Source organism: Perissodus microlepis, chromosome 19, assembly GCF_051167445.1.
Source record: "Perissodus microlepis isolate ML-2025 ecotype Zambia chromosome 19, ASM5116744v1, whole genome shotgun sequence".
NCBI lineage: Eukaryota > Metazoa > Chordata > Actinopteri > Cichliformes > Cichlidae > Perissodus > Perissodus microlepis.
The window spans coordinates 8925311-8949294 of NC_140479.1; the positions used below are offsets into that span (position 1 = coordinate 8925311).

Sequence of the window (23984 nt, forward strand, 5' to 3'; positions counted from 1 at the left end):
ATTAGTTAAACTGCAGGAATGTCTTAAAGACATAAAGACCTGGATGGCCGCTAACTTTCTGCTTCTTAATTCAGATCAAACTGATGTTTTTGTACTCGGCCCTGAAAATCTTATTTAAAAGTAGAATGGGAGGCAGAGCCTTCAGTTTTCAGGCCCCTCTCTTGTGTTGAACCAGCTTCCAGTTTGGATTCGGGAGACAGACGTCCACTTTTAAGATTAGACTTAAAGCTTTCGTTTTTAGTTAGGGCTGGATCAGGTGACCCTGCATCCTCAGCTGCACTGCGCTGGGTGTAGGCTGCTGGGGGATTCCCATGATGCACAGTGTTTCTTCTTCAGTCATCTTTTTCACTCACTATGTGTTCACACACATCTGCAGTTAATCATTAGTCATAATGTCTGTCTCTCTTCCACAGCATGTCTTTGTCCTGTCGTTTTCCCTTCCAGTCACCCCAACCGGTCGCAGCAGATGGCCCCGCCCCTCCCTGAGCCTGGTTCTGCCAGAGATTTCTTCCTGTTATAAGGGAGTTTTTCCTTCCCACTGTCACCAAGGCACTTACTTATAGTGGGTCATATGATTGTTGGGTTTTTCTGTTTTCTTTGTATTATTGTAGGATCTTTACCTTACAATATAAAGCGCCTTGAGGCGACTGTTATTGTGATTTGGTGCTGTATAAATAAAATTCAGTTGAACTGAATTGACTGTATTCATTTCCCGCATTCGTCAGCAAGTAACATTTGTAACTTAATCAATACAGTTTGACACAGAAGAAATGTTCCCATAAAATCTTTCACACCTCATCTTTGACTTCATCTTGACATGCAGCTGTATTTGGACATCTGATGTCTTTAGTGAAAAATGCTAACAACACTCACTGTGCGCAGCCACTGTGGGGTTATACATCGCTTCGCTTGCAGTGCTGTTAGATTTCAGTGGACTGAATGTGCTGGGGGAGAAAAAAGGCTGAAATACATCAGCTCTGATTGAAGCAGATGAATCATGTCACAGGATGAGGAACTTATCCAAAGTCATTACTCATAGCTATCCAGGAGCATTTAAACCGCTCTTCGAGGACGGGAAGAAACATGTCAGGTATTGATGTTAGTTGAGTTAATCGGGTTATAAATGGTTTCGTGCACACCTATGCACTTGGATGATCCAAAGATATAGCAGGATTGGGATTTATGTCTTCAGCTGTATGCCCATAGCACTCAACAACTGTCTAACCCTTTGATGATCATTAAGGCCTCAGTCACAACCCCAAAATGTCTGAGACCACCCTCATGTCTTACTAAATATACCATCACGTCTCACTCTGCTTAAAGGTCAGACTTCTTGCACATCCTTTTCTGGGATCGGCAGAGGAATCAAAACACTTGTTGGCTCCCGACCTGTGATCTCCGCAGCTGTGCTCTACGTTGTGTTGCAGGAAGCAGCACATGCAGAGCAGTGACCCGGGTGGGGGACGTCTGCTGAATCGCCTTCCTTGCAAAACAGACAAGTTGCCCAGCATGGAAAAATTTGGACCTTTTGTATTGCATTGGAAGTGACATATTTGGCAGAAAAAGACATTCATGATCAGACTGGAGGTGAAACAAAAGTCAGGGGATCACCTGATGGATACTCCAAGACTAATGACAGTAGCTTTACCTGAAATCCTTTCAGAAGGAGTACAGATGTTTTTGGCCGTGTGCATAGCGGTGAACTGACCCTCTGTTGGGACTAGCAGGGACTAAAACACTAAACACACTGAGCAGAAGAATCAGAGCTGAACAGTCACTGGGTGTCGATGCTGAGCCAGGTTATATAACAAGTGTTAGAGAAAGCAGTGTTTGTCATTAGGATTTAAGTGATTAACTGAGAGTATTTTCTCTATAAGTTGTAGTTCTTTGGTTCTTGTCTGTGGGAAAGAAGTAATTCACAAACAAAGACCTTTATTTTTAAAAAAAACAAGGTCAGCGGGAGAACTGCTGGCGCTCCCTTTCCCTTCCCATATTCAAAGAGGAGCAGTGCTCAACTGTTGCTTTTGGCATCTCAGTCAGTCAAAACCTTCTGTCTGTATGTTCTCTGAATATTTGCTCTTTTAGGAGTCAACATCCCCCCATCCCCTTCAAGTTCAAAAGGACTACTCCATTCCTCCCTCAGGTTTTGGTTGGAAAACCGCGAATCAAGGGCCGTCCATTATAATGGGTGGCTGCTCAAGGGTGAAGCAATTCCTATACATTTGTGTGATTTCTCTTTGAAACCACATTAAAGCCAAGCTAACGTTCTGGGCTTAGAAAGTCTGTGATGGGATGATACAGTTTACAGTAAGCCCATGAGTAAATAGCTTTGCTTGTATTCTAGAGAGCTTTGAAAGGATGTTTATAAATCCATAATAATAAATTATTCTGTTGCATTTTCTTGTAAAGTTGGACTGCCACACAGTCTGAATGCTGGTTCATGTTCACAAAGCTAATAATACCTTATAATTTAGTGGGAAGGTTAAAAAAAAATACAAAAACTAAAGAAAACCTTTTTAGTAATACAGCATTCAATGAAAAGCTTTATTATTGGTCTCTAAGCATCCATACTGGTCAGTCCCTCCCAGAAATGGTGAGCTTTGCAACCTCACTATTTCTGTAATACATGGATGCCACAGAGCAGCTTCTGTGTCCCGAGCATGGATCCTAAATGTCTGGAGTCCAAAAAAGGTTTCACAGCATTATTCATGAAACCAGTAACCCCCTCATGTCCCACTGATGGAAGGATTGGGATCCTAGCAAAGACAGCTCTCAAAAGGGTCGAAGTGTTTTCATTACAGGATAAACGAGACAATGTTACCACCCTGCTGAAGTGTCCAAGAGCAAGGCAGGCGTTTATATACACCTCACTGACATCTGACACATGAACGGCACCACAACTGATGATTATTGAGACTACAAAGGTTAGGAAACCTCATTTTAATGTTTAGCAGTGTCTGTTTGAATACATAGTGGTACACAGTACGTATGCACAACTATTAGTTGTAGGCATGTTATGGAGCACGAAGTGAAACGCACTAAAATGTAGTGGACCAGAACAACGAAGCTCAGTACAGTAGAAGAAAAATAGCTCTTAATGGCGCTCAGCATTTGTTCTCCGTGCACTGACTTGATTGTTGATTGAATACAAACGTAATAAAAAGGTGTTGATTGATAACAGTGTTCCGAATCACGGGTGGTGGTTGTCACCATTTCCCGGTTCAGTCAAAACGGCAGTAATTGAAATTTGGCAGAATATCTCCGTTCCGGGATTGGCCCATCCTTTCATGTGCATGAATGGAGCAAGCGGCAAAACTAGCCAGGTATGTGGGCTAGCATTGATCTCTCTTATCTGCCGATCACAATGATTAATATTATCACACGGCGTGCTACACTATGAACAGATCAATGCTTAAAGCCTGATTTTAATAAAAAATTCAAATGGCCCTCATGTTTCAACCTTCCACTGCATGTGATTTCTATTATTTAGCTGTCAACCCAGAAATTCATCTCATGCTATCACAGCGACCCTAAAAGTCCTCATAAAATTCTACTTTTCAGTCACTGATGACGACTTTTCGATAAGAGATTCCTTTCTTATTGTGATGATGTTAAATGCTCATAAAATGCTGTGATTAACGCCATGAAATGAAGAAGTTGACGCATGTCTCTGCAGCGTTCTGTAACGTTTTACTCCCACAGCTCTGTTATAAATCAACATGGTTGAGTTGCTTTGGTGGGTTTTTCTTTCTTTGAAGCCAGTCTGTATTTTCGTTGTATTTTAGTGTGCCAGTGCTGATGGAACCCAGCTCACAGGAATTTGACGCTGCCATATTGGACCATTGTGAGAAGAACATCAAAGCATTTTTTAAAAATAAGCAAAACATATCTTTATGTAACATCAATGTCTCCTCGTGCCACCCAACATTTATTACATTTATGGAGCATATGGTGAGAGTTTGGCTTCTTCTCTTCTTGCTGAGAGATGAGAAGGTTGGTATCACTGTCATGTCGGAACAGACAGGAAATGAGAGAAAATGAGTGACTCACAGGTGCCGGCACCTTTTGATGTCATTTTCTAGCTTTTACATGTGATTGACACATTTGGATTGGATAATCCTCCTTTGTGACTCTAATAATGGCCATACTTTACAAATTAACTTCCCATTTTATTCACATTGACTTGAAACTATCGGCTGAGTTCACAGAGCAGAGCGGGAGCCGAGGGCTGTTTTCCTGTAGACTTCTGTACAAATGGAAGTTTTTTTACGACCAGATGAGTCGCCCTCGACTGTCCATTAAAAATGCAGGTTTGAGCACCAGTTCAGCTCGCTGGTCTGCCTTATGTCTAAAATGTAGCAGCCTCGCTTTGAGTCTGAGAATAAATCTTTTTAAAAATGCAGGTTTACGTCACTGACTGCAGACTGTTGGCCTTATATGCAGTTTATAGTTTAAACTCATGTTTTGATTGTCTGCACTTTAAGGCTAATTCTTTCTTTTATTGACTTAGCTTCACAGCGATGGGAACATGTTAAATGTGGACTTTGGAGGGAGGGGGGACTGTTACTGGGAATGGAACATTGTAACTTTGTATCTAAATTTTGGTTTTGTTTTAGCAGTCTAATCAGAAGCTGACCAATTAAGAATAATAATGAAGCCATAAAACGCAGCCATGAATTAAATTCTAAGCACCCACATTAGGCCCCACCTTCAGAGATTGACAGACCACGTCACTTTCGCGCATTGCATGCCGGGAACTCGTGGCAAAACAATCCAAGTACGCATCAAATGCAAGCATTTGCAGTAGTGATGTGCGATACCACTGATTTCCTTTCCGATCCGATACCAAGTAATATTCAGGGTGGTATCGAAGATACTGATCCGATACCGATACTTTGTACAAAAATTTATTTTATTTATTGGATCTCAAATTATAGCGTCATAATGATTACAGGACATCAGATTACTTGTTCTTATCACTTAATAATGCAGAGTTCATCATATAGAAAAAAAAAACTGAAGTTGTGCTATTTGAACACCTTGCCTGCCTGCAGCACTAAAGGACTCGTGACTGTCTCGCCCTAGCAGCACCTGTCCCTCTCCTCCTCTTCAGTTCGCCTCAACATACGCTCGTCATATTCTGCGATATGATTTACTCTGAGGTGTTTGACAAGGTTAGTGATGCTGCCACAACCATACATGCCAACCCTCCCGATTTTTCCGGGAGAATCCCGAATTTCAGTGCCCCTCCCGAAAATCTCCCGGAGCCACCATTCTCCCAAATTTCTCCTGATTTTCCACCCGGACAACAAAATTGAAAAACCATATGGCAGAATTCATAGCGCGGCCCAGCCAACTCCAGTCTCCAACAATGGCGGCAGCGACTTAGTTTTAATATTACTCTTATTTCTCTTTCTGGGTCGCAAAAAAACTTTTAACATATTTTGAGGTGAGAATGTAGCTGTGTAAACTTCAAATATCTGAGCCGACCGACACATCGTCTTCAAACCCCCGCAGTCTTTCACTACTCGGGTTAAACATGATATATAAGTCACTTAGATAACTTAAAAATGTTGTTTGGCTTTTTCAGTGTTTTATTTGTTCATGAGTAAATCGGTTTGGCTGAGATTAAAGTTATTAGATTAGATTAAATTAAATTTAACTTTATTAATCTCTCGGGAGGGTTCCTCCTGGGTTTTCACACAGCTGAATAAACGTCAAACAGAAAACTGTTTAAACAAAGTGTGAGACGGTCGAGAATTTACTCAGTGCCCGGTTATATTTTAGACAGCAAGGAGCAGACGGCAGAGTTTCACTCCACCGAGGGACAGAGATGGGCAGTAACGCGTAATCCGATTACTTTTTTCAAGTAACGAGTAAAGTAAGGGATTACTATTGCAAAAACGGTAATTAGATTACCGTTACTTTCCCGTAGGAACGCTGCGTTACTGCGTTACTAAAACGGTGATTTTTTTGCAAGAATGTCTCATGACAGTGACGTAAGCGAGTGCGACGTTTGTGACAACAGCTGTGTGCAGATCAACAATGGATAACATATGGAGTGCCGGAGAGAGTATGAGCGTGCAGCGTTTAAAGCGTGGAAGTACTGACCTTATTTTGAGTTTGATTCCATAAAAAGTGACAAAAACATTAGCGTCTGTTGTGCGTGGGAAGAAAACTTCTTTTTACACCGAAAAAAAGCCGTAATGGGAAATTCACAGAGAAACTCGCGGATTCTTCCACTGACCGCAGCGGCACACCTGCACCAGGGTAAACCTCCGCCTACCCTGCTCCTGTTTTACAGGTGAAAATAGAGCAACAGGACCGCTAGTCTGTGACTTTATTTATTTTCTGCTGTGTTTTACTTGCATCTATTTGAAAGAGTGAGTGTAAACACACACAAAATATTTTATGTGCTGGAATGTGCAGAAAATAGGTTTAAATGTTAAACTAATTTATTCAAGTCAGAGAATGTTGCATATAATTAAATTTTTGCTTGATGCATAAAGTTAAATGATTAAAACTAATAAAACAAGTTTTAAAAAGGGACTTTTCCATTTGATTACATTTTGTGATGGATTATGCAGAAAAAGTAGAATTGGCCTGACAGATCTATCGCTTTATTACCTATTCAGGTTGTAAATCGTGTTTTTAAAAAGTAACTAAGTAACTAAGTAATTAATTACTTTTGAAAATAAGTAATCAGTAAAGTAACGGGATTACTTTTTTGGGTAAGTAATCAGTAATTAGTTACTGATTACTTTTTTCAAGTAACTTGACCAACACTGCCAAGGGAGCCTGTGACGTACTACCCCGCTTTCTTTAGACCGTGAAGGCCGGGTCCTCAGGTGGAAGCAGCCTCTGAATTTGGACACCCCCGCTGTTTCACTTGTGTCAAGCCAGCCTCCAATTCGAGACTTGCAGTCAAGCCAGCCTCCAGTTTGTTTTACGTTCCCTGTGTATTCAAAGTATTACGGGAATGGATGTGGAAACCGGATATCAAAATAAAAGCCAACTTCGAGTGAATTAACAGATATGTTAAGAACATAATAACATATAATTTAGGCTTGTTTAAAAACTCTAATGTTAGATCTACATGACACAACATTGTACCCTAATAGCGCACTGTCAATATCAAGGCCATCTTATTTTGGATTTCAAAGTAAAAGCCCTGTGAATTTTCATTTTTGAACTACTCTTTCAATGACTTCAGAATGCTCTTAAAAGCAAAAGTCATATTTACAAAGACTAGTTGCATTTTATATCAACACTATCCAACCACAGAAATTTGAAATTGCCCATATTTGACTTACTCTTCTAACGATTTCAAAATGCTCTAAAAATGGAAATTGCTGTTTCCACAGGATGAATCCATGTTAGATCAAAAGGGTACAACCTCGCAATGTTACCATATCAATTTCAAGTAATTCTGATTTTGCCTTCCAAAATAATGGCCTGTTGAAAATGCCCATAATTTACCTAACTTTCAGTGATTTCAGAAAGCCTTTTCAAATTGCCCATATACGACCTACTCTTTTAACGATTTCAAAATGCTCAAGTCAAAGACAGACTTGATGAAAAGTCAAAGAAAAGATACGAGGAAAAAATCAAAGGAGTGAAAAGGTTAGACCTGTACGGGCACACAGAGTGGACAAAAGACGTTAGCGTGCTGCCCAACTTTCACCACGCTCATATTTATAATTATACGGTTCTTGGAGTGAGTGCATACATTTCAGGTCACTGCAACAAGCCCAGGTACAGTTTAGTGACGGATGGCTACAGGACCTTGAAACGCACCGTGTAGAAAAGACCATCGTACCTATCATAAGTTTACCAGTCTCACAAATCGTCTTCATAAATACACATTCGTTAACAGTTTATTAATAGGACCTTTAAGCTCAACGGTTATTAATTAGTAGTGGAAATAATTTCTGGTACGCGTTACAGAAATGTAGCAGTGACAATAATATTGTATGCTGTAATCGTACTGGGCAATTAGTGATAGAAAACAACTGTTTTACCCTGTGAATAAAAGTATATGTTTTTGTCAATGTACCATGGTAATAACAGAAGCGAAACGCAATATTGTGTCAGGACAATTCACTATTTATGCACAATAAACAAAGGAGCATAGCGCGACAATTTCTGTTCAGCGCCAGACTTGCTTGTAACCTATATCACCAATTATGTTATGAAAAATGACGTATTAACTACAACAGAAGACTGACCTTTGTGGAAAGTTCCCAGAATCCTTTGCGGTTTTACCCCTGAATGACGTCACATTTTCAATCTCTATAAGTAAAACTTGTTTTGGAGATGAGGTATCAGAATTTCAGGAGCAGGACCTCCAAACATGCTCCTTCCAGTTCTCATCTTTTTTGTTCCCCAGTTCTACAAGCTGTTCGTTCTCATTCACGTGCCCCACCCTCCCTCCACTTATCAATTGTTTAACTTCTTCACTTGTATTTATAACACGGGGATCTGCCAGGCCCGGGAGCCGCCGCCAGTCCCCTTCGAGGCCTTCCCCAAACCGCAGCTCAATTCACATCCAGGCCTTTCAGCTTACCTACTAAAACGCTGTCAAACCTAAAGTGAGGACGTGGGCCCAGCGAGTGAAGTGTTCAGATGAACAGATATGATACAACCTACGGGTTTTAAAGAGCTTGGAGAGCGTATGAGAAGTCTCAGCTTTGCTGTTCATCCTTTCAGCAAATATGTGCATTTTCCAAAACCTTTTCCCTGAAGTCATAAAATGCTACATAAGATTACAAATATTTCTTCCCACTGTAGCCGAAAAAGTGCTTTGTTTGCTGTTTTTCGAGAGGACATCCAGAGATAAAACAGAAGTGCGTAACAACCGCTAGAGCAGCCCACTTGAAACTCTGGCCACAAAGTGAACACAGATGGACGCTGGATTGCCATCAAACTCAACCAGACCAGGTGGGTTACAGTGAGGCATCAGTAAGTTTGGGGCGAAACGCGGTATCGTTTGGATGTGGTGGAAAAATGGGGGCAAATGTAGCCTCAGAGTTTTCTTGGATGGCGTTGTCGAATGATGTTGAGATGATAATTTGTTTGCTGTATGTTGAGACGCAGTGTGAACTCTGTGTCGCGTAAAAACAGGTGTGGATACATTTCCATATGTCGCAGTAAACATGTCTGTAAGTACTATAAAATAAAAAGGGGAGAGAAACCATGTGACCATGTGATAACTAAAGCAGTGAGAACCATCAGCTGTGGGTCCTTTCACTTAAGCCTTTGTGTAACATGTAGCAGCTGTTTTACACCCTCATGTGCTTATCATCAGGAAATAAAGGTAAGACACGTCCAGAGTGGAATGTTTCCACGTTTGTGTTGCCGAGCTTGACCTCAGGACATTACTCGCAGCTCTTATCTGTGGCATTTGTGCAGAACCCCTCCTCAGACATGCTTTCCCTTTATCACAACAAACAGAAACTTGTCAGTTGTTGCTTACCTCATACGTCTCTTATTTCACCATTAGACATGCTTGAAGGGCGTAAATCTTTGGGTTTTTCCAGTGCTGGTAGTGGCCCAGTTACCACTACATTGTTTCCTTATGGATCTCTAAGCTTAATTGTTGCAGTCTGATAGGATAAAAGCCAAGCGGTTGCATGTCAAAGACTGTGAAGTAGCTCAGAAGTTGAAAAAGCTCTTTCTTTCTCTTCTCGTTGTCTTGACAGGCTCAAAATATCTTTAGCTATCAAAATAAATAAAGTTTTCCACTTCAAAGTCTTTTCCTGAAGGTCTCATGTTGAGGAAAAACAGGTTCTGTCGCTCAAATAAACATCTAGAGGAATTTCGAACAGACAGCAGCTGCGGATCAGACCTTTGACGTTTCTGACTCAAAGTTCAGTTTATAGAAAAACGATAAGAAAGCTCAAACAACTGTTACATTTTCAGTAGTTTTATTGAAAAATGCCTCTTTCGTTTCAGAAATAAATAAGAAAATAAGGCTGTGTGGAATTCACAAAATGTGCAGTTAAAACATGAAAATAGCAATCCTATGTCCATAGTCTTGCAACCAAATCGAAACTGCATCGATAGGAAATGACAACTATATTCTGCCTTAGAAATCCTCAGTAAATATACAGCACAATTATGCAATTCCACCTTTGGTAAGAAAACAAAATATTTAAAAAGAAATGCTGCTTGTTACAAAGAGTCAGAATATCAGCGGGTTTACAAATTGGTCACAATGTCACAGGGGCGATGTTTTTTAACTGAAACGGCTGTACTTACTGAAAACGACATGGGTAGTTGGAAAGTGTTCAAAAACATACACGATGTACATCTCTGGACGGGATTTTACACGATTAGTGCACTGAAGCCCGATTAACACTTGCGGTTATATTACAAGCAGACACTTGGCAAGCACACAGGTTTGTAACATGTACATTTGTATTCATCTTCCTAAAGTTTGTCACATCAAAAAAATATATATGTTCATTATAGCCAGGGGTATCAAACCCATATAAGTACTAGTTTTGCTCTGGATATCGCTTCATCCTCACTTAAGTGTTCCTGTAAGTTATTCAATAGTAGACTTTCTGACCGCTCCTTAACGTAGCTATGATGCTAGTGTTTCTGTATTGTCCTGTGGTAGCGATCGCTTTCCTCTGGGGTTTCGTGTCTCAAACTCTCCAGCTGGCTCCACAGGTATATTCACTACTTCGGGTTCAGGTGGGTACCGGTTGGCTAGAAACATATTGAGGATGGCCAATCAAAAAACAGGCTGCTTCTGCAACTTTTCACATGCACAATTTTAAATTATATTGCACTGTGGACTTTAAAAAATGCCCTGTGTCAAACTGCTTCTCTCTAAAGTAACAAAAAGAAGTTTTAAAAGCTGTGATGACATTTACAATAAAACCCAACAAGATATTGAATAAAAAAAGACATAGTAACATAACCAGCTGATACTATAAAAGACAAATGGAAATAGCAGGAAAGCAACATTTAGCACCATTTTCACCAATGTACACAAAGAGCACGATGATTAAAAAGTACAAATGAAACATGCTTCAGTCTGGACCAGAGCTGTTTAGGGCACTCAGGCGTCATAAACAGGGGTTATGCTGATGGTAAGTAAGCAGAGGGTTACAAGGCACGAGCTCAATACAGATGTTAACTTGATTTTTAGTGAAATGTCTCGTTTCATACAATCATTTACAAGGCAAAACATTAGTTTTATTTACACGTGTCACCTCTACATTAACACTGCTCTCAGTTATGAACTCCTCTATGTTAGTACTTGTTTTGGGTGGTATTTGTACATGCTTCTTCCTCTGTAGAAGTGCTCAGTCTCTGCTTTCTATCTCCCAACGGTTTGTGGTTCAAGATGCAAACAGACCAGCAGGTTGCCATCACCGTAGCTTGTAGCTGTGAGATGATGTTAGTCCGCTCCATTCGTTTTTGTTTTTTTTTCTCTTTTTAAATGTTCAATAATCATGTCCGTGGCGATTTATCCTTACATGCCCCATAGCAAACGGCCAAACATCTCAGAAACGGGACTTCAAAGTGTAAGCAGCACAGTTGACTTAGAACGTTTACTATGCAAAACCTGAAAATAGTTCAAACAAGGTGTGAGTTTTCTGTGGAACAAAGTAAAAAGCATCTCATTTGACCAATAGCTAGAATGCTTTACATGCCAGTTTCAAACCTGGACATTAAATGTATGGAGGTATTTAAATATACAAGTTCCAAATTATTTGACCGCTTCTTCAAAAGTTGCTATTTTTGAAATTTTGTCACATGCAAACCAACAAAGCTCAACAGAGCAGCATAAGTAACTGAAAACGAATCCCAGGGAACAAAACTAATAGTTTTATTCCAATATCAGCACTCTGCTGCATTCATACCTCCATCCACTGAATTTGTCCAATGAGCTGCCAATCTAATAATCGTGCATACACTTGGAGTTTCCTCTGATGTAGCACCATGCAGGACCTACAGCGCATCAAGCGTACCTGTGTAACCTTGTCCATTGTAAGGAATGCCAACACACTGAGAGGAGTCGCAGTACCCAGGTGGTCCCGGTGGTCCCCTCACGCCTGGAGTGCCCTGACGACCTGGAGGGCCACGAGGCCCAGCGGAGCCAGAAGGCCCCGGGGATCCGGTTCGTGACTCTCCGGGTGGCCCTGCAAATGGGAGCGAGAAGGTGAGTGAAGCCAACCTGAGTAGGGAGTCTCTACAGCTAAGCACAAAACCCCACTGACATCATCCGCAACCCGTCTGTGGAAACGGTGGGGGTACCACAGGGCAGCAGAACTGTAATTTCAACTTTTCAGTGGCTCAATTAAAGAGAGGGATGCAGTCTGGGCTGTTTGGAATCACCCCGGCCCCATCTGTCTAGACAGCAAAACTCACGATGGAATTTCCCCCCCTCTTTTTTCTCTCCTTTAAGTGAGCCCATGTGTTGTCAATGAAGCCACTAAAGAAAGCTCATTGTACAACAATCTGACCCCCCCCACTCACACCCACATACACAGTGCGTGTGAGTCATCAGCGTGGACTTCCTAGTTGTTTCTCACTTCATTCACAGAAACAGACATGTCAGTGTCTGGTAGACATCAATAGGAGGTTCCTGTTGTTTAGGAATCACTTCCCAAGGGAACGGAAACTTTCTCGAGCACTTTTATAGGCTGCACACCAGATCTCATTTTCACCTAAAGAAAACTACAAGCTCATTCAAACTAATGACATTTTTAGCATTTTCTCTTTTTCTTGAACTGCAACACGGTCTAAAGACGTCCCGGGTGCTGTCTGAACATCACATATGGAAATTCTTTTTCCATTTACCGTAGATGTCTTTGTAGATGTCTAATATGCACACATCACATAAATCTTTAAGAAAGGAAAGAATTGGGAAAATGTTTGGGGTCTCTCCAAAAAATTTATGTAGCACAGCTGCCCAAACCAAAGATCCTGAGCCACAGTTACTGTAGGTAAATTTCAGCCTCTTGCTGAAATGTGTCGTTTTAATGGGGCCAGTGGGAGTACTCTGTCCTAGAAAGGTCCACCAAGAAGGTTGGAAAAGGCTGTCACGGCGAAACTGTGTTAGAGTCAGGATCGAGTTGTAAATTTGAACAGTGGGAGAGCAGCAGACTGTCTGCAGCTGCTGGAGAACAATGTTCAACAGAAAACAAGCTTAAAGCAGCTCGTTTTCTTCTCGCTATGGCCTACTTCACTTCAAAAAGATGAAATGTGTTACCTGGTGGTCCACTCGGGCCTCTTTGCCCTCTGATACCGGTTCCTGGAGCGCCTCGCTCTCCTTTATCTCCTGGCAAACCTACAGAAACATTAAAGAGGAGAACTCACTTTCAAACAAATGAAAACAAGTTCTCATATCAGGCAAAAAGGAGAAATGTTCAGGGTGTCTATGAAACACAACTGAGGTGACTCTTGATTAAAGTGTTTGCTTGGAATTGTGGATAAACCACAGAGTTGGTATCGCACCTCTTTCTCCTTGATTTCCAGGTAAACCAGGGTTTCCAGCGAAACCAGTTCGGCCAGGCTGTCCGGGCTCTCCACGGGATCCCGTGTTGCCAGGAGGGCCCGGAGGCCCGGGTGGTCCAGGAGTGTTGCTACGATATCCGGAAGGAATCTGGTTGAGCAGCATGTCGACTCTGCTCATCTGACCTTCAAACAAAGAGGACGCATCAAAGAGATTTAGGACAGAAATATCATTTAAGATAAATTCCCAGAGTTATATGAAATATTTGACTCACTGTTCACAAGCTGTTCACAAACTTGTCGGGCAATGGAGCGCATCATGTTCTGGGATGCAAAATCTCCCTGGAAAACAAAGATGTTGTCATGAAGCGATTGTTTCCTAAAGCGTTACAAAACAGTGATGAGAAGATGATACGCACCCTCTCTCCTTTCTCTCCTTTAAGGCCAACAGGTCCCTGTTAATGAGAGGAACAACATGAGAACAAGCGTACCACGTCCTGGACCCCTATATTTGTGCCACGTTATTCAGTACGTACTGGACTTCCTGGATCTCCTGGTTTTCCTGGTTTTCCTGTTATTCCTGGAACACCTGGATTTCCAGGATTTCCCTAAAAAAAAGGAGAATTTTCAGAGAAAAGCGGTTTTTATTTGAAATGACCGCACAGTAAATGTAATCGTAACGTTTAAGTTCTGCTCCCTGTTAATAGTTGGATAACAAGCTTTAGGTAGGGAGCTATACTTTAACATCTGCAGCGGGTTGGGGGGGCGTAGGGGCACGTGGCACAAGCTGCCAAGAACAGATGGAAACACACATGCACGGCAGCATGTGCACACACACATGTACACAAACACGCTCGCTGCTAATGGCTCTCGGAGCACTCAGGATGGTATAGTACGTGTTGCTTCTATACTGGCTGGCATGGCGGCTGGATTAAGTGGATTCAGACCTCCTTAAACCACAGAAAAAGGAAATGAGATGCACGCACGAGCCTGGTAACAGTGGAGGAAGCTACAGACTACGGCCTGCTTTTCATGTGCCGTGGAGCCAGAGGAGTAATTGTTGCAGATATATCAGGAAATAAAGCACACTCCACTGAATATTTATTTGGCTCCTTTCAACACAAACAATTCCACACTCACCATGGGTCCTGGTGGGCCTCTGGGTCCAGATGGTCCCTCCTTTCCTGGTGGCCCCTAAGCAGAAACAACATACAATCACACATGGATAACAACACACTGGAGACCCCATCCTGCAATACATCAGCCTCTGTGTGTGTGTGTTTTTACATTAGGCTTATAGGCAGTGGCTCAATGGTTCTGGCTGACGTAAGTGAGAACATGGAGGCAACATCAAACATGGGGCCGTGTATAAGTGGCTGATCGCATGTAAAACATGTGCTTGAGTATTTCTAGGCTTTGAACACAGTGTGAATACAACGCATGCCCGAAGATCGATCTTACCCGCGCTCCGCTCGGTCCAATGGGGCCCAGAGGACCGCGCTGTCCAGCAGGACCCTGGGAAAAAGGCAGACACACTTCATCAAATGTGAATGATCAAGAACAGGACGTTTATAGAGCTCCCCAGTGGCCCCGCTGACCTAGAATTAACAGAAAAATCCTGCATTTTCCTCAGTGTCGAGCCAAAAACAGTACATCATTTTCGTAGGAAAACCTCTCTCCTGTCTCTTGACGTAGGACGTCTTGTAGAAATGTACATAGGCTGTTATAATAAGCTGTATTATGTAAGCAACGATCACAATGCTGCCAACAAGCTCTGGGACTTTCTCTCATGTCTGAATTTGCTTAGTCAAGGACCAGAATGGCCAATAGTGAGGTTCTCTCCAACTGAACGGTGGGAGTTGGCTGGATGAGTGAAGCGATGATGGCTACGCAATACCAAGCCTCTCAAATCCAGAAAATTCCCAACTATTATATAAAATGGATTTGGCCTAACTTCAGATCTGCTTCTGACAGTCAAAAACATCCGTGCAACCTCAAAGAACTCCCAAGATTCTGCTTTTATTTGACCTTCATTTTCATCCACAAGCTCAGCAGGATGTCTTCTGCCGTGAGTCAAAGATGCTCAAACTTCAGACAGACTGTAAGTCTTTACCACGTCCCAATCATCTTCAGTTACAAGGCTGGAGAAGAACATGTTCCATTCCCCATTTCCCCTTTGGTAACATGAGCCTGCACTTCATAATAATTTAACTGCATCAGTGGCCTTCTACCGTTTGTCAATCAGTGGGCTGATCTGAGAGTGTGGGACTCCCTGAGGATGGCATGGTAAACCTCCCACTCTGAGTGTGGTTTTCATCCAGCCATATGGACTAAATCCAGGCTCCAGTAGCAACACGGCTCTCTGTGGATAGTCTCCCGTTTCCTGCTCACAAACCACAAAATAAAGAGAAGTACGTACTTGCAGACCGGGCATGCCTGGGTCTCCGGGATCTCCCTTCGGTCCTGGGCGACCCTGAAAATGGAGGATGAGAAAAGACAAGCTTGCTTTAGTCTTTGGGGTTGTTTTCTTTCGGTGAACCTGTGATTGTGATTGATTTTGTGTTTTCACAAGAACATCTGCAGGTAAAAAAAAATCCTAAGCGAGCCCTCTGGTCTTTCTTCACGTCGAGGGGAGTGTGATGTGTTTTGACATTAGTTATAAATCCAACTCACTGGCAAAATGGAAACTACATCAGCTATTCATCAACTTTCACACAAACTTCACTTATCAGCACATGTGAACGGTAATTTAAAGAAAAAACAGTGATAGTGTGGAAACGTACATCTACTCAGAGGATTTATTTGGAGTGTGGATGAACTTACCGGTTCTCCAGGCAGAGAGAGTCCGTTAGGGCCTTGTGGACCTGGTGGTCCCATCGAACCTGGAAGTCCTTGCTCACCACGTGGACCCATCGAACCCTAAAGCATTAACCGAAACATACAACGAAATGTTACACAGCCTCTGGCAACCTAAAGCAAACCTTTAACTGCACATATAGACAATGATCGCTAACGGCCTCGGGAAACGAGCCTTTAGGTTGCCTAACATAGGCCCCTCTAACTGTAGCTGTGGAAAAACATACAGTCGATAACTGACTTCAGATGTGTGCAATTTGCAATAGCTTGCGAAATACCATGGCATCGCGAAGCATATTTATCACATATCTAACTTTACTTTAGGAGCCTCATAAAATCAAAACTTACAGTGATGTCAAGTTTAACTTACAGGCTTGCCAGGATCTCCTCTGTCTCCTCGAGGTCCTTTGGTGCCTGGGCTTCCCTGGAAAAGTGAGGATCCAGAAATCCGAGTGAGTGTAACAACAGGAGCAAGTTCCAAAACCCCTAAAGCCCCAAAGCCAGCGAAATCCTTGCAATGGCTTAGTGAGGTTACCAAGCCCACATATTCCAGACCTCTCCTCAAGACGTCTGTACTGCCGTTTTTCCGACAGGCATTTATCTTTTGACACTTTTCCCCAAGCCCACTTTTTTTTTTTTCATATGTGCCACTTGTCTCATCCTCAAATGCTCTTTCCAGAGATTAAAAAAAACATCCTCAGTGTGTTTGAGTGCAAATGTGAAGCTGTATGGTCACTGTAACAGAGAACGGTCTGGCTTTATCATCATCATCTCTGAAATATCTGTCTTCTGAGAAAACTGCTTTATCAGGTGAAGACACGCAGAGGAAGAGGAAGTGAAGACAGATTAAGGGATGATGGAGGGAGTTTCTGTACCAAAGGTCCAGGAGGTCCCTGGGGGCCGATGCTGTCCTGCGTGCACGTGCAAGAGTGAGGAAGGGATGGACACTTGGCCTCATCTCTCTGAAAAGGACCAAAGTTGAGCAGAAACACACATTATTATTGCATATTTAACACCAACTGACAATCGAAGGCTTGTCTTTGAAATCTGTAGCATACAATTACACAATTAGGCAACAGTATCCCAACAAACTCTGGTCATCGTGAAGCTTCAGGACCAAACGCTGTCCACGTATGTGGAAATGATTGGTTGATGTGATGTGTTATATAAGACTGCAATCATTGACATGATGGATTAATATCTGATGCAAATTATACAAGAATTACTTGTAATTGCCTAAATGTGCATGCATCCGGTTTTTACCATAATGCATCAAAGTAAATGTGATTTAGTGAGTGCTTGGTGATCTAAAGGAGCGTTTGTTTTCATGTAATCGGGAGGTCATGATGGCAATAGTGCGATTAGCACAATTACACAGGATACAAGGTTCCATTGAGGCCAGCTGAGGCGCTTTCTTTTCAAACAGCACTATAGCATTTTGCTTAATGACCACATACCAGCAAACGTATACTTTGGGCTGTAAACCCAGGATAGTGTATACAGTCACAGTGGACCTCTGGAGATGTGTTACAGCTAACAGCAAAGATTAAAGGCTTCAGAGAGAACATGGGAAGCAAATGTGGCAGAATATCCGAGCAGTGCGCATGTATGTCAGCGGCCTTCTGGCTTGTTTACGACACGATTCTAAATGACACTTGTTCTTACTGTTGCAGGCAGGTCGCAGCATCTGTCTCGGCTGATCCAGCTCAAACTGCAGACGATATCGAACATCTGGAGCTGGAACTACACAACAGAAGAAGAGAGGCTGTTAACAAATGGCTCCCACGCTGTTAAAAGTTTGATCCTCTGAGGTACAGAAAAGATAGACGCCTTCGGTGGGAGCAGTTAAAAGTGAATTGTGCATCTATGGACAAGAAGTTTTGGATGTTCTTTCTTTGGAAATTTAAGAGATGATCTTCCAAAAGTGTTTTTCCAAACTTTTGCAGTTTTAATGAGTCCCAGCTCGTTTTTTTGACTTACTGTAGCAGACTGCCTCCTTCCACCTCCAGACTTGACCATCTTGCCAAGCACTTCATAGCCATCCAGTGTGATGTTGTTGGCCTCTTTGATGGGCTTCTCTGCCACCTCTTGGCAGTCAATGTTGAGCTTGACTTTCTCTGGAGAGACGGTGATGTGGAGCTGCCGGAGGGACGGATGAAGAGAGGGCACCATTAACATCTTTGGATCTTCGGCTGCCAAATTGGTTGCGACGATTATTTGGCAAATATTTCTAAGAACATTGGCGCTTCTGAAAAGCTGGTTTGGCATTTAAATCTGTTTGGCTGCCGTTTAAATATTAATCTTTTCTTTTTAAGAAAGTGAAACCATGAGACTACAAATGTTTAGTCTTTGAGCTACTGTTTGATGCCTCCACAGATAAATGGACTGTAAAGTGGGAATATACAACACTGGCATTTCCATGTGGTATTAAAGTGCTAGTCAGTGATTGTATAACAGCACAGAGTGACAAAGTGCCAGTTTCTGAAGTTTCCTTTTCAGAGGACCCGGCTCCACATCTTGAAATAATATCTTTTGCGGTGTGCCATCAAAAGTCCTACACTTTGCATAGTTTCCCTTCACAGTTGCAAATTTTCCTCTGCCTAGCAGTCAGACAAGCTTTCTTTATGTCAGGAAAAGCGAGCTACCAATTCTTTCTACAAAGCTATACCAACCACAGACTAGGCCATAGTTCTTGGCAATCAATCTTAAAATTATAGTTTACTTCCTTGGAAACAGAACAAACTATCTGGTGAGACCACAAAGAGAGAGGGCTGCCGTTTATCTCCAGGTCCTGGCGTGGATATAATTCGCCACGATGCTCCTGAGGGCTTACCAAAACATGGTTGGATGGTATACTGTACACATTACCTCACTGACCAATAAGTAAACACAGTAAAAAAAAAAAAAAAAAAAAGTGTCACTGGAAATTGAGGCTTCAGGAAAAATAACGACCAGCGCTCCCTCAGCTGATGGTTGCTGTTAAATGATCTTGTCCAAATGCAGCAAATCGTTGACAGACGAACAACTTTCATTCATCAATTGTTAACGCAGAGGGTTTCACTGTGCTCTGCTGTGTCAACACTCCACAATCACAGCACATATGGTGAGATTTCAAGCTGACACCGTTGCCGCTCCAATGCACATGACATCCGAGATTTATATCACATCACATTTTGTTGCTCTGGGCTCCGTCCTCAGTCTTCCTACATTTTTTTCCAATCCTGAACCTCAAAAGACTCAAAGCCCTGTTAATAAGCACGTGTAAGTCTTCTCTATGAAAAAACTCAGCAAAGCTTGAATTATCTTTAACTTTGTCGACTTTTTTGTCAGAAATGAAGATTATAAACAATTTGGCATTGGGCTCACAAAGAGCTAAAATCATGGAGCTTTATCGTGTATGCGTACACTGGCACCGCCTTCATGAAAGAAGACAACCCAAACTAAAATGTACTTTTCACTATTACAACAACTTACATGATCAAACTTTAAGCAGTGAACACGCGATTGGTCATCATGACATATGGAAAAAATCTTTGGTTACCAGCAAGGTTCCCATCATTCAAATGTGGTGGGGGGCGGGGATTCCCCAGTGGGGCTAGTGAGTGGTTAGCATCTGCTAAAGTCATCTCAGAGAGTGATCCCACATGTTTAAGTAGCTGACCACGACCTCCCCAGCTTGGGTTACTCTTTATAAACTAGCCTGAAGGACACAGAAAATACTCTAGAAGTGAGTCAAAAACCTGATTATAAGACACAAAGTGCTTTCTGTCTAACATTCATGCACATCCAGACTCCACTGAAAGCATCGGGACTGGCTTGCAGACAGAGATTGATCCAGTTCCAGTTAGCAGATGATATCCTCTACCAGCTGATCCAATGAAAGCTGAGGCGTAAGGTTAGAAAGTAAGTGTTCACTAAATCTTTATTCACTCCATATTTCAGATCTCACTGCGTTTCGCTTTTCTGCACACACACAAAAAACCCCAACTATCATTTGTGACGGTCTCATCAGTGGTCACTCTGGCTTAGCCTGCGCACACACATGCTGAGGTCAGTCTGTAATAGCCACCAAGTGTTGGAAAACCACTGACAACATGTAAACACACTCCACTGCAGCAGTCAGCAGCGGCATTTGCTCAGCAGACCAGCAAATAAGCAGCTAGGTAGACCGCTGCAGACTCGCCAGCTCATGCAACAGCAACTATTGCACCACAAACCGACTACCCAGTGCTCACCCAGTCCGAGAGAACGCACATGCACGCGCAATCACACGCACCGAAGACTCGACCGACTGTGATGCAATTAAAATCCAATCCTGACCCAACATTTTCCAGGGTCGCATTCATTCATGAAGTCACCCTGCAATTAGCTGTGTAGACGCTAAACGGTCAAACTAAAAAGTCCTTTACTGCAGGCTCTGATCTCTGGGCCAGTACATCACGCTGAGCTCTTTCATGTCAGGAAGTGGGATGGCAAACTTTGATGTCAGATAAGATGTCTGTACGTTGAAAAGGGTCGTTTACTTCGATGACCTTAGAATAAACGGACAAGTGTACTAAATACGGAGGACGCTGTCTAGAAATAGCAAATGCAATTGATTGTGACTTGGAGTACACAGAAACCAGCCGCTTTCCCCCCAGTGATCAATTTAGCATCGTAAATCTTTCCAGGTTTGTAAAATATACCGTCTTACTGTGCTGAAACAGAACAGGGGATGTTTTGAAGTCACTGATGATTTGCACTGGCCACAAAGACAGTCCATGTCTCTATTTACCGCTTTCTGTAGCCCAGAGAAAAAGCATACTATACAAATGGTGTTTATCACAGTAGTAAGCCCGGCATGTGTTCCTAATATAGCGGCTAAACCGACGAAGGGAAAGAAACAGTCTGAAACACAATATCGCCACTGTTGTTGATATTCTGTGTAAGACGAGAGGTTTTGGCTGATTGTTTGAAGAGCAGTTGATGTTCACGAATCTTTAAATACGCGCCCGCTACAGGAGTTCTGGCTTAATTTCTCACAGGAAATCTGGAGCAGATGATGGTTTCAAAATAAAGAAAATGTTTCATCAAGACAGTTGCAAACATCTGGATCCTGGAGCCTTAAATCCACCGCTCACTGTCCTTGCAGCATTCAGCCAATAATGCGTTTCCTTGCTTTCACAATGAGAAAAGCACACATTCCAGCCCAAATCTCCACCGATCGCACAAGCAAATTTCAGCCGATTCATCACGGTGGCTACTGATTTTTATATCTTTAGCGTTAACTTAAACTCGTCCTGAAATTTCAGCTTTTAGTTTGAAAACAGAGAACATTTAGCAGACGGGGAGGTCGGGTGAAAGATGCTTTTTCATGCACCTGCAGGAATGTCTTTTGGGGAATTAAATGAAGACGTTTCGTGTTGTTTGTGGAAAAAATGCAAGCAAGTCAACTGAACCCACATAAAAATTGATACAGCGAGGAGCAGATTGGTTTGGAATTCATCTAACTACCACCAGGAAAGCTTAGAGTCTTGATGTGGTCAGACCGCCATGATTCACTCTAACAGTCTGCAGCACAATTTCCCTCCAACCAAAGTTTTTAAAACTTATTTATAGCCTCCACAGCCCATTTGTCATATTCACTGGCTGTGGCTTAAATTAAAGAAATATATATATGTGTAAAAAGGGGCCACTTTGACAGCAGGTTGACACTTTGAGATTGATAGCAGGAACCTTTTGATACGGCTACATGACCCTGAATGTTTTGTCACATCTTCACATTAAAAGGTAATTCAGCCAAAAGAAAGGAGGCATAGAAGCCACAGAGTGTGAAAGGATGTAAAAACAGACGTGAAAAGACTGAAAACACAAAAGCCTTCAGAAAGGAGAAGCAGCGTTCAACTCACAAACAAAACACTCTCAGTCTTTCACATTAAAGCCAAAATGTCACTTTGCTCCTCTCTTTAAGGATCACGCCCGATGTTTACCTTGTGGAAGCTGCCGTGGAAAACCCGCCTCACTTGCTGCTCGTTAAATGTGGCTCTCTGGATCTCTCCTCGGGTGTCCTTGTTGTAGAACGCGACTGTTTTGCTGGAAGCTGAAAAGAGAAGAGCCTTTGATGAATCCCTGACAGTGTGTTACAGCGCAGTGGCACGCAAAGCACAGACTATAGAGAACACATGCTCGCAGAGAGAGCAGGATAAATGGAAGGATAAAGGGAAGGTTCTGAGGGATTAGGACAATTCCTGTGGTTATGTGCATGCACACGGTTTGAAAAAGGTGCTGTTTTAAGAGTTAAAGCTCCCAGTGAAACAACAAAAAAGTCCAATTGTATTTCAGGCAGTATGTCCTGAAGATTTGCAACTATCTAGCACCTTTAGTGTTTTATACAAAAAAACAAAGTACGATTTTAAAGAGTGTACAGCTCAGGGTAAGAATATTCAGCAGGGGAGACTTACGGTTGACGGTGACCCCGACTTCAGGGTTGTTGTTTTTGTCGGCAATCTGCCAGATATCAAAAGCTTCAGAGGGCGTGTCGGGCAAGAGGCGGAAGAGCAGGATGATGGTGTAAGAAGGGGGAAGACCATCCGGATGGATCTCCCTGTAAATGTGAAAAATCACACCCTGTGATCAGACGCTGTGCGCTCGTTACTGTAGCAGAATAATAATGATATGCATAATAAAGCGTCTACTGTGTGACACAGGCGGCACATGTTTTTCCCATGGCCTTGATTAAATTGTGCACATCTTGAAAGGATTTTGTCTTCTTTCAGGTTGAAAGTGTTTCCACTTGCGTGCATTAAGACAAATGCTGCACTCACGCACACTAAAGTCGCATCATTATAAACATATTAAGAAGACTTTTGGACACTACAGCTGTTGTGCAAGTGTTTAACAACGCCTAAATGGTTCCCAATAAAGAGACAAAGCACTTGACTCAGCGGTGATTTGTTTTCTCCTTGTAAGAAAAAGGTGGGAGGGTGGGGGTCCTGGGGCTTAAAATGCTACACCCAAAATGTTCCTGCTAACACCTCATATTCTATGAGCTGCAGCAATAAACAGGCCTGAGCATCGGGGATACCTCTGTGACTACAGAGGCTGTTGAACCTTATTACGAATAATGAAGCGTGCAGGCGATAAGGCCAGTAACCTGCGATTATGCACACCCTCAGCTCTTACTTGGTGGGCTGGTTCAGGAAGGAATCTTTGTGCAGCCTGTAGGCGATGTAGCTGTTAAAGGAGCCCGGCTCCATGGACACACCGTTCATGGCAGCGAATGTCTTGTCTGTGATATTGAACGCCTCGAGCATCCTGAAGCCTGGAGGGGAAGAACAACGAGAGAAACCTCCTAGTGTACCACATAACAGCATTTAGCAATGTCAACAAACTCTGCAGGGATTATCTGCTGTGTACACTGCATGGTGATGTTGTGTCCTTACCAGGCGTGGTGAATCCATTGATGTAGATCAGAGGGCAAGCTGAGACACAACGAAAAGATACAAGGAGTTGGAAAAACAGATTATGGCAGAAAGAATGTGATTTATATCCCTTTATATATTTCCCCAGGCAATGGATCAGTAGGAGCGCACGACAAAGGGAGAGCTTCCCCTTAACTCCGCCGTTCACTAATCAACCCGTCTAATAAAGTTTTTGTTTGCGCCTGCGAGTGAAAC

The 23984-nt window shown here is 42.5% G+C and overlaps 1 protein-coding gene across 3 annotated transcripts in view; it reads right to left on the bottom strand.

The window, feature by feature from the left end:
* Positions 1-9892: 9892 nt before the first annotated feature.
* Positions 9893-23984, bottom strand: part of col12a1a (collagen, type XII, alpha 1a) — a 46867-nt gene continuing 32775 nt past the window's right edge. For 2 of the 3 annotated variants that reach the window (XM_084914434.1, XM_084914433.1), the window contains 19 exons: positions 23751-23789; positions 23491-23629; positions 22770-22912; positions 22299-22408; positions 18310-18468; positions 17995-18072; positions 17205-17291; positions 16700-16753; positions 16297-16392; positions 15893-15946; positions 14935-14988; positions 14614-14667; positions 14010-14081; positions 13893-13928; positions 13749-13815; positions 13477-13659; positions 13232-13309; positions 11988-12158; positions 9893-10716 (listed from right to left, as the gene is read on the bottom strand). In XM_084914434.1, the coding sequence (XP_084770560.1) occupies positions 10589-10716; positions 11988-12158; positions 13232-13309; positions 13477-13659; positions 13749-13815; positions 13893-13928; positions 14010-14081; positions 14614-14667; positions 14935-14988; positions 15893-15946; positions 16297-16392; positions 16700-16753; positions 17205-17291; positions 17995-18072; positions 18310-18468; positions 22299-22408; positions 22770-22912; positions 23491-23629; positions 23751-23789 (1802 nt within the window). In that variant the 3' untranslated portion in view covers positions 9893-10588. Of the gene's footprint in view, positions 11582-11987; positions 12159-13231; positions 13310-13476; positions 13660-13748; positions 13816-13892; positions 13929-14009; positions 14082-14613; positions 14668-14934; positions 14989-15892; positions 15947-16296; positions 16393-16699; positions 16754-17204; positions 17292-17994; positions 18073-18309; positions 18469-22298; positions 22409-22769; positions 22913-23490; positions 23630-23750; positions 23790-23984 lie in introns of all 3 variants that reach the window. The other variant, XM_084914435.1, reaches the window with a different exon arrangement.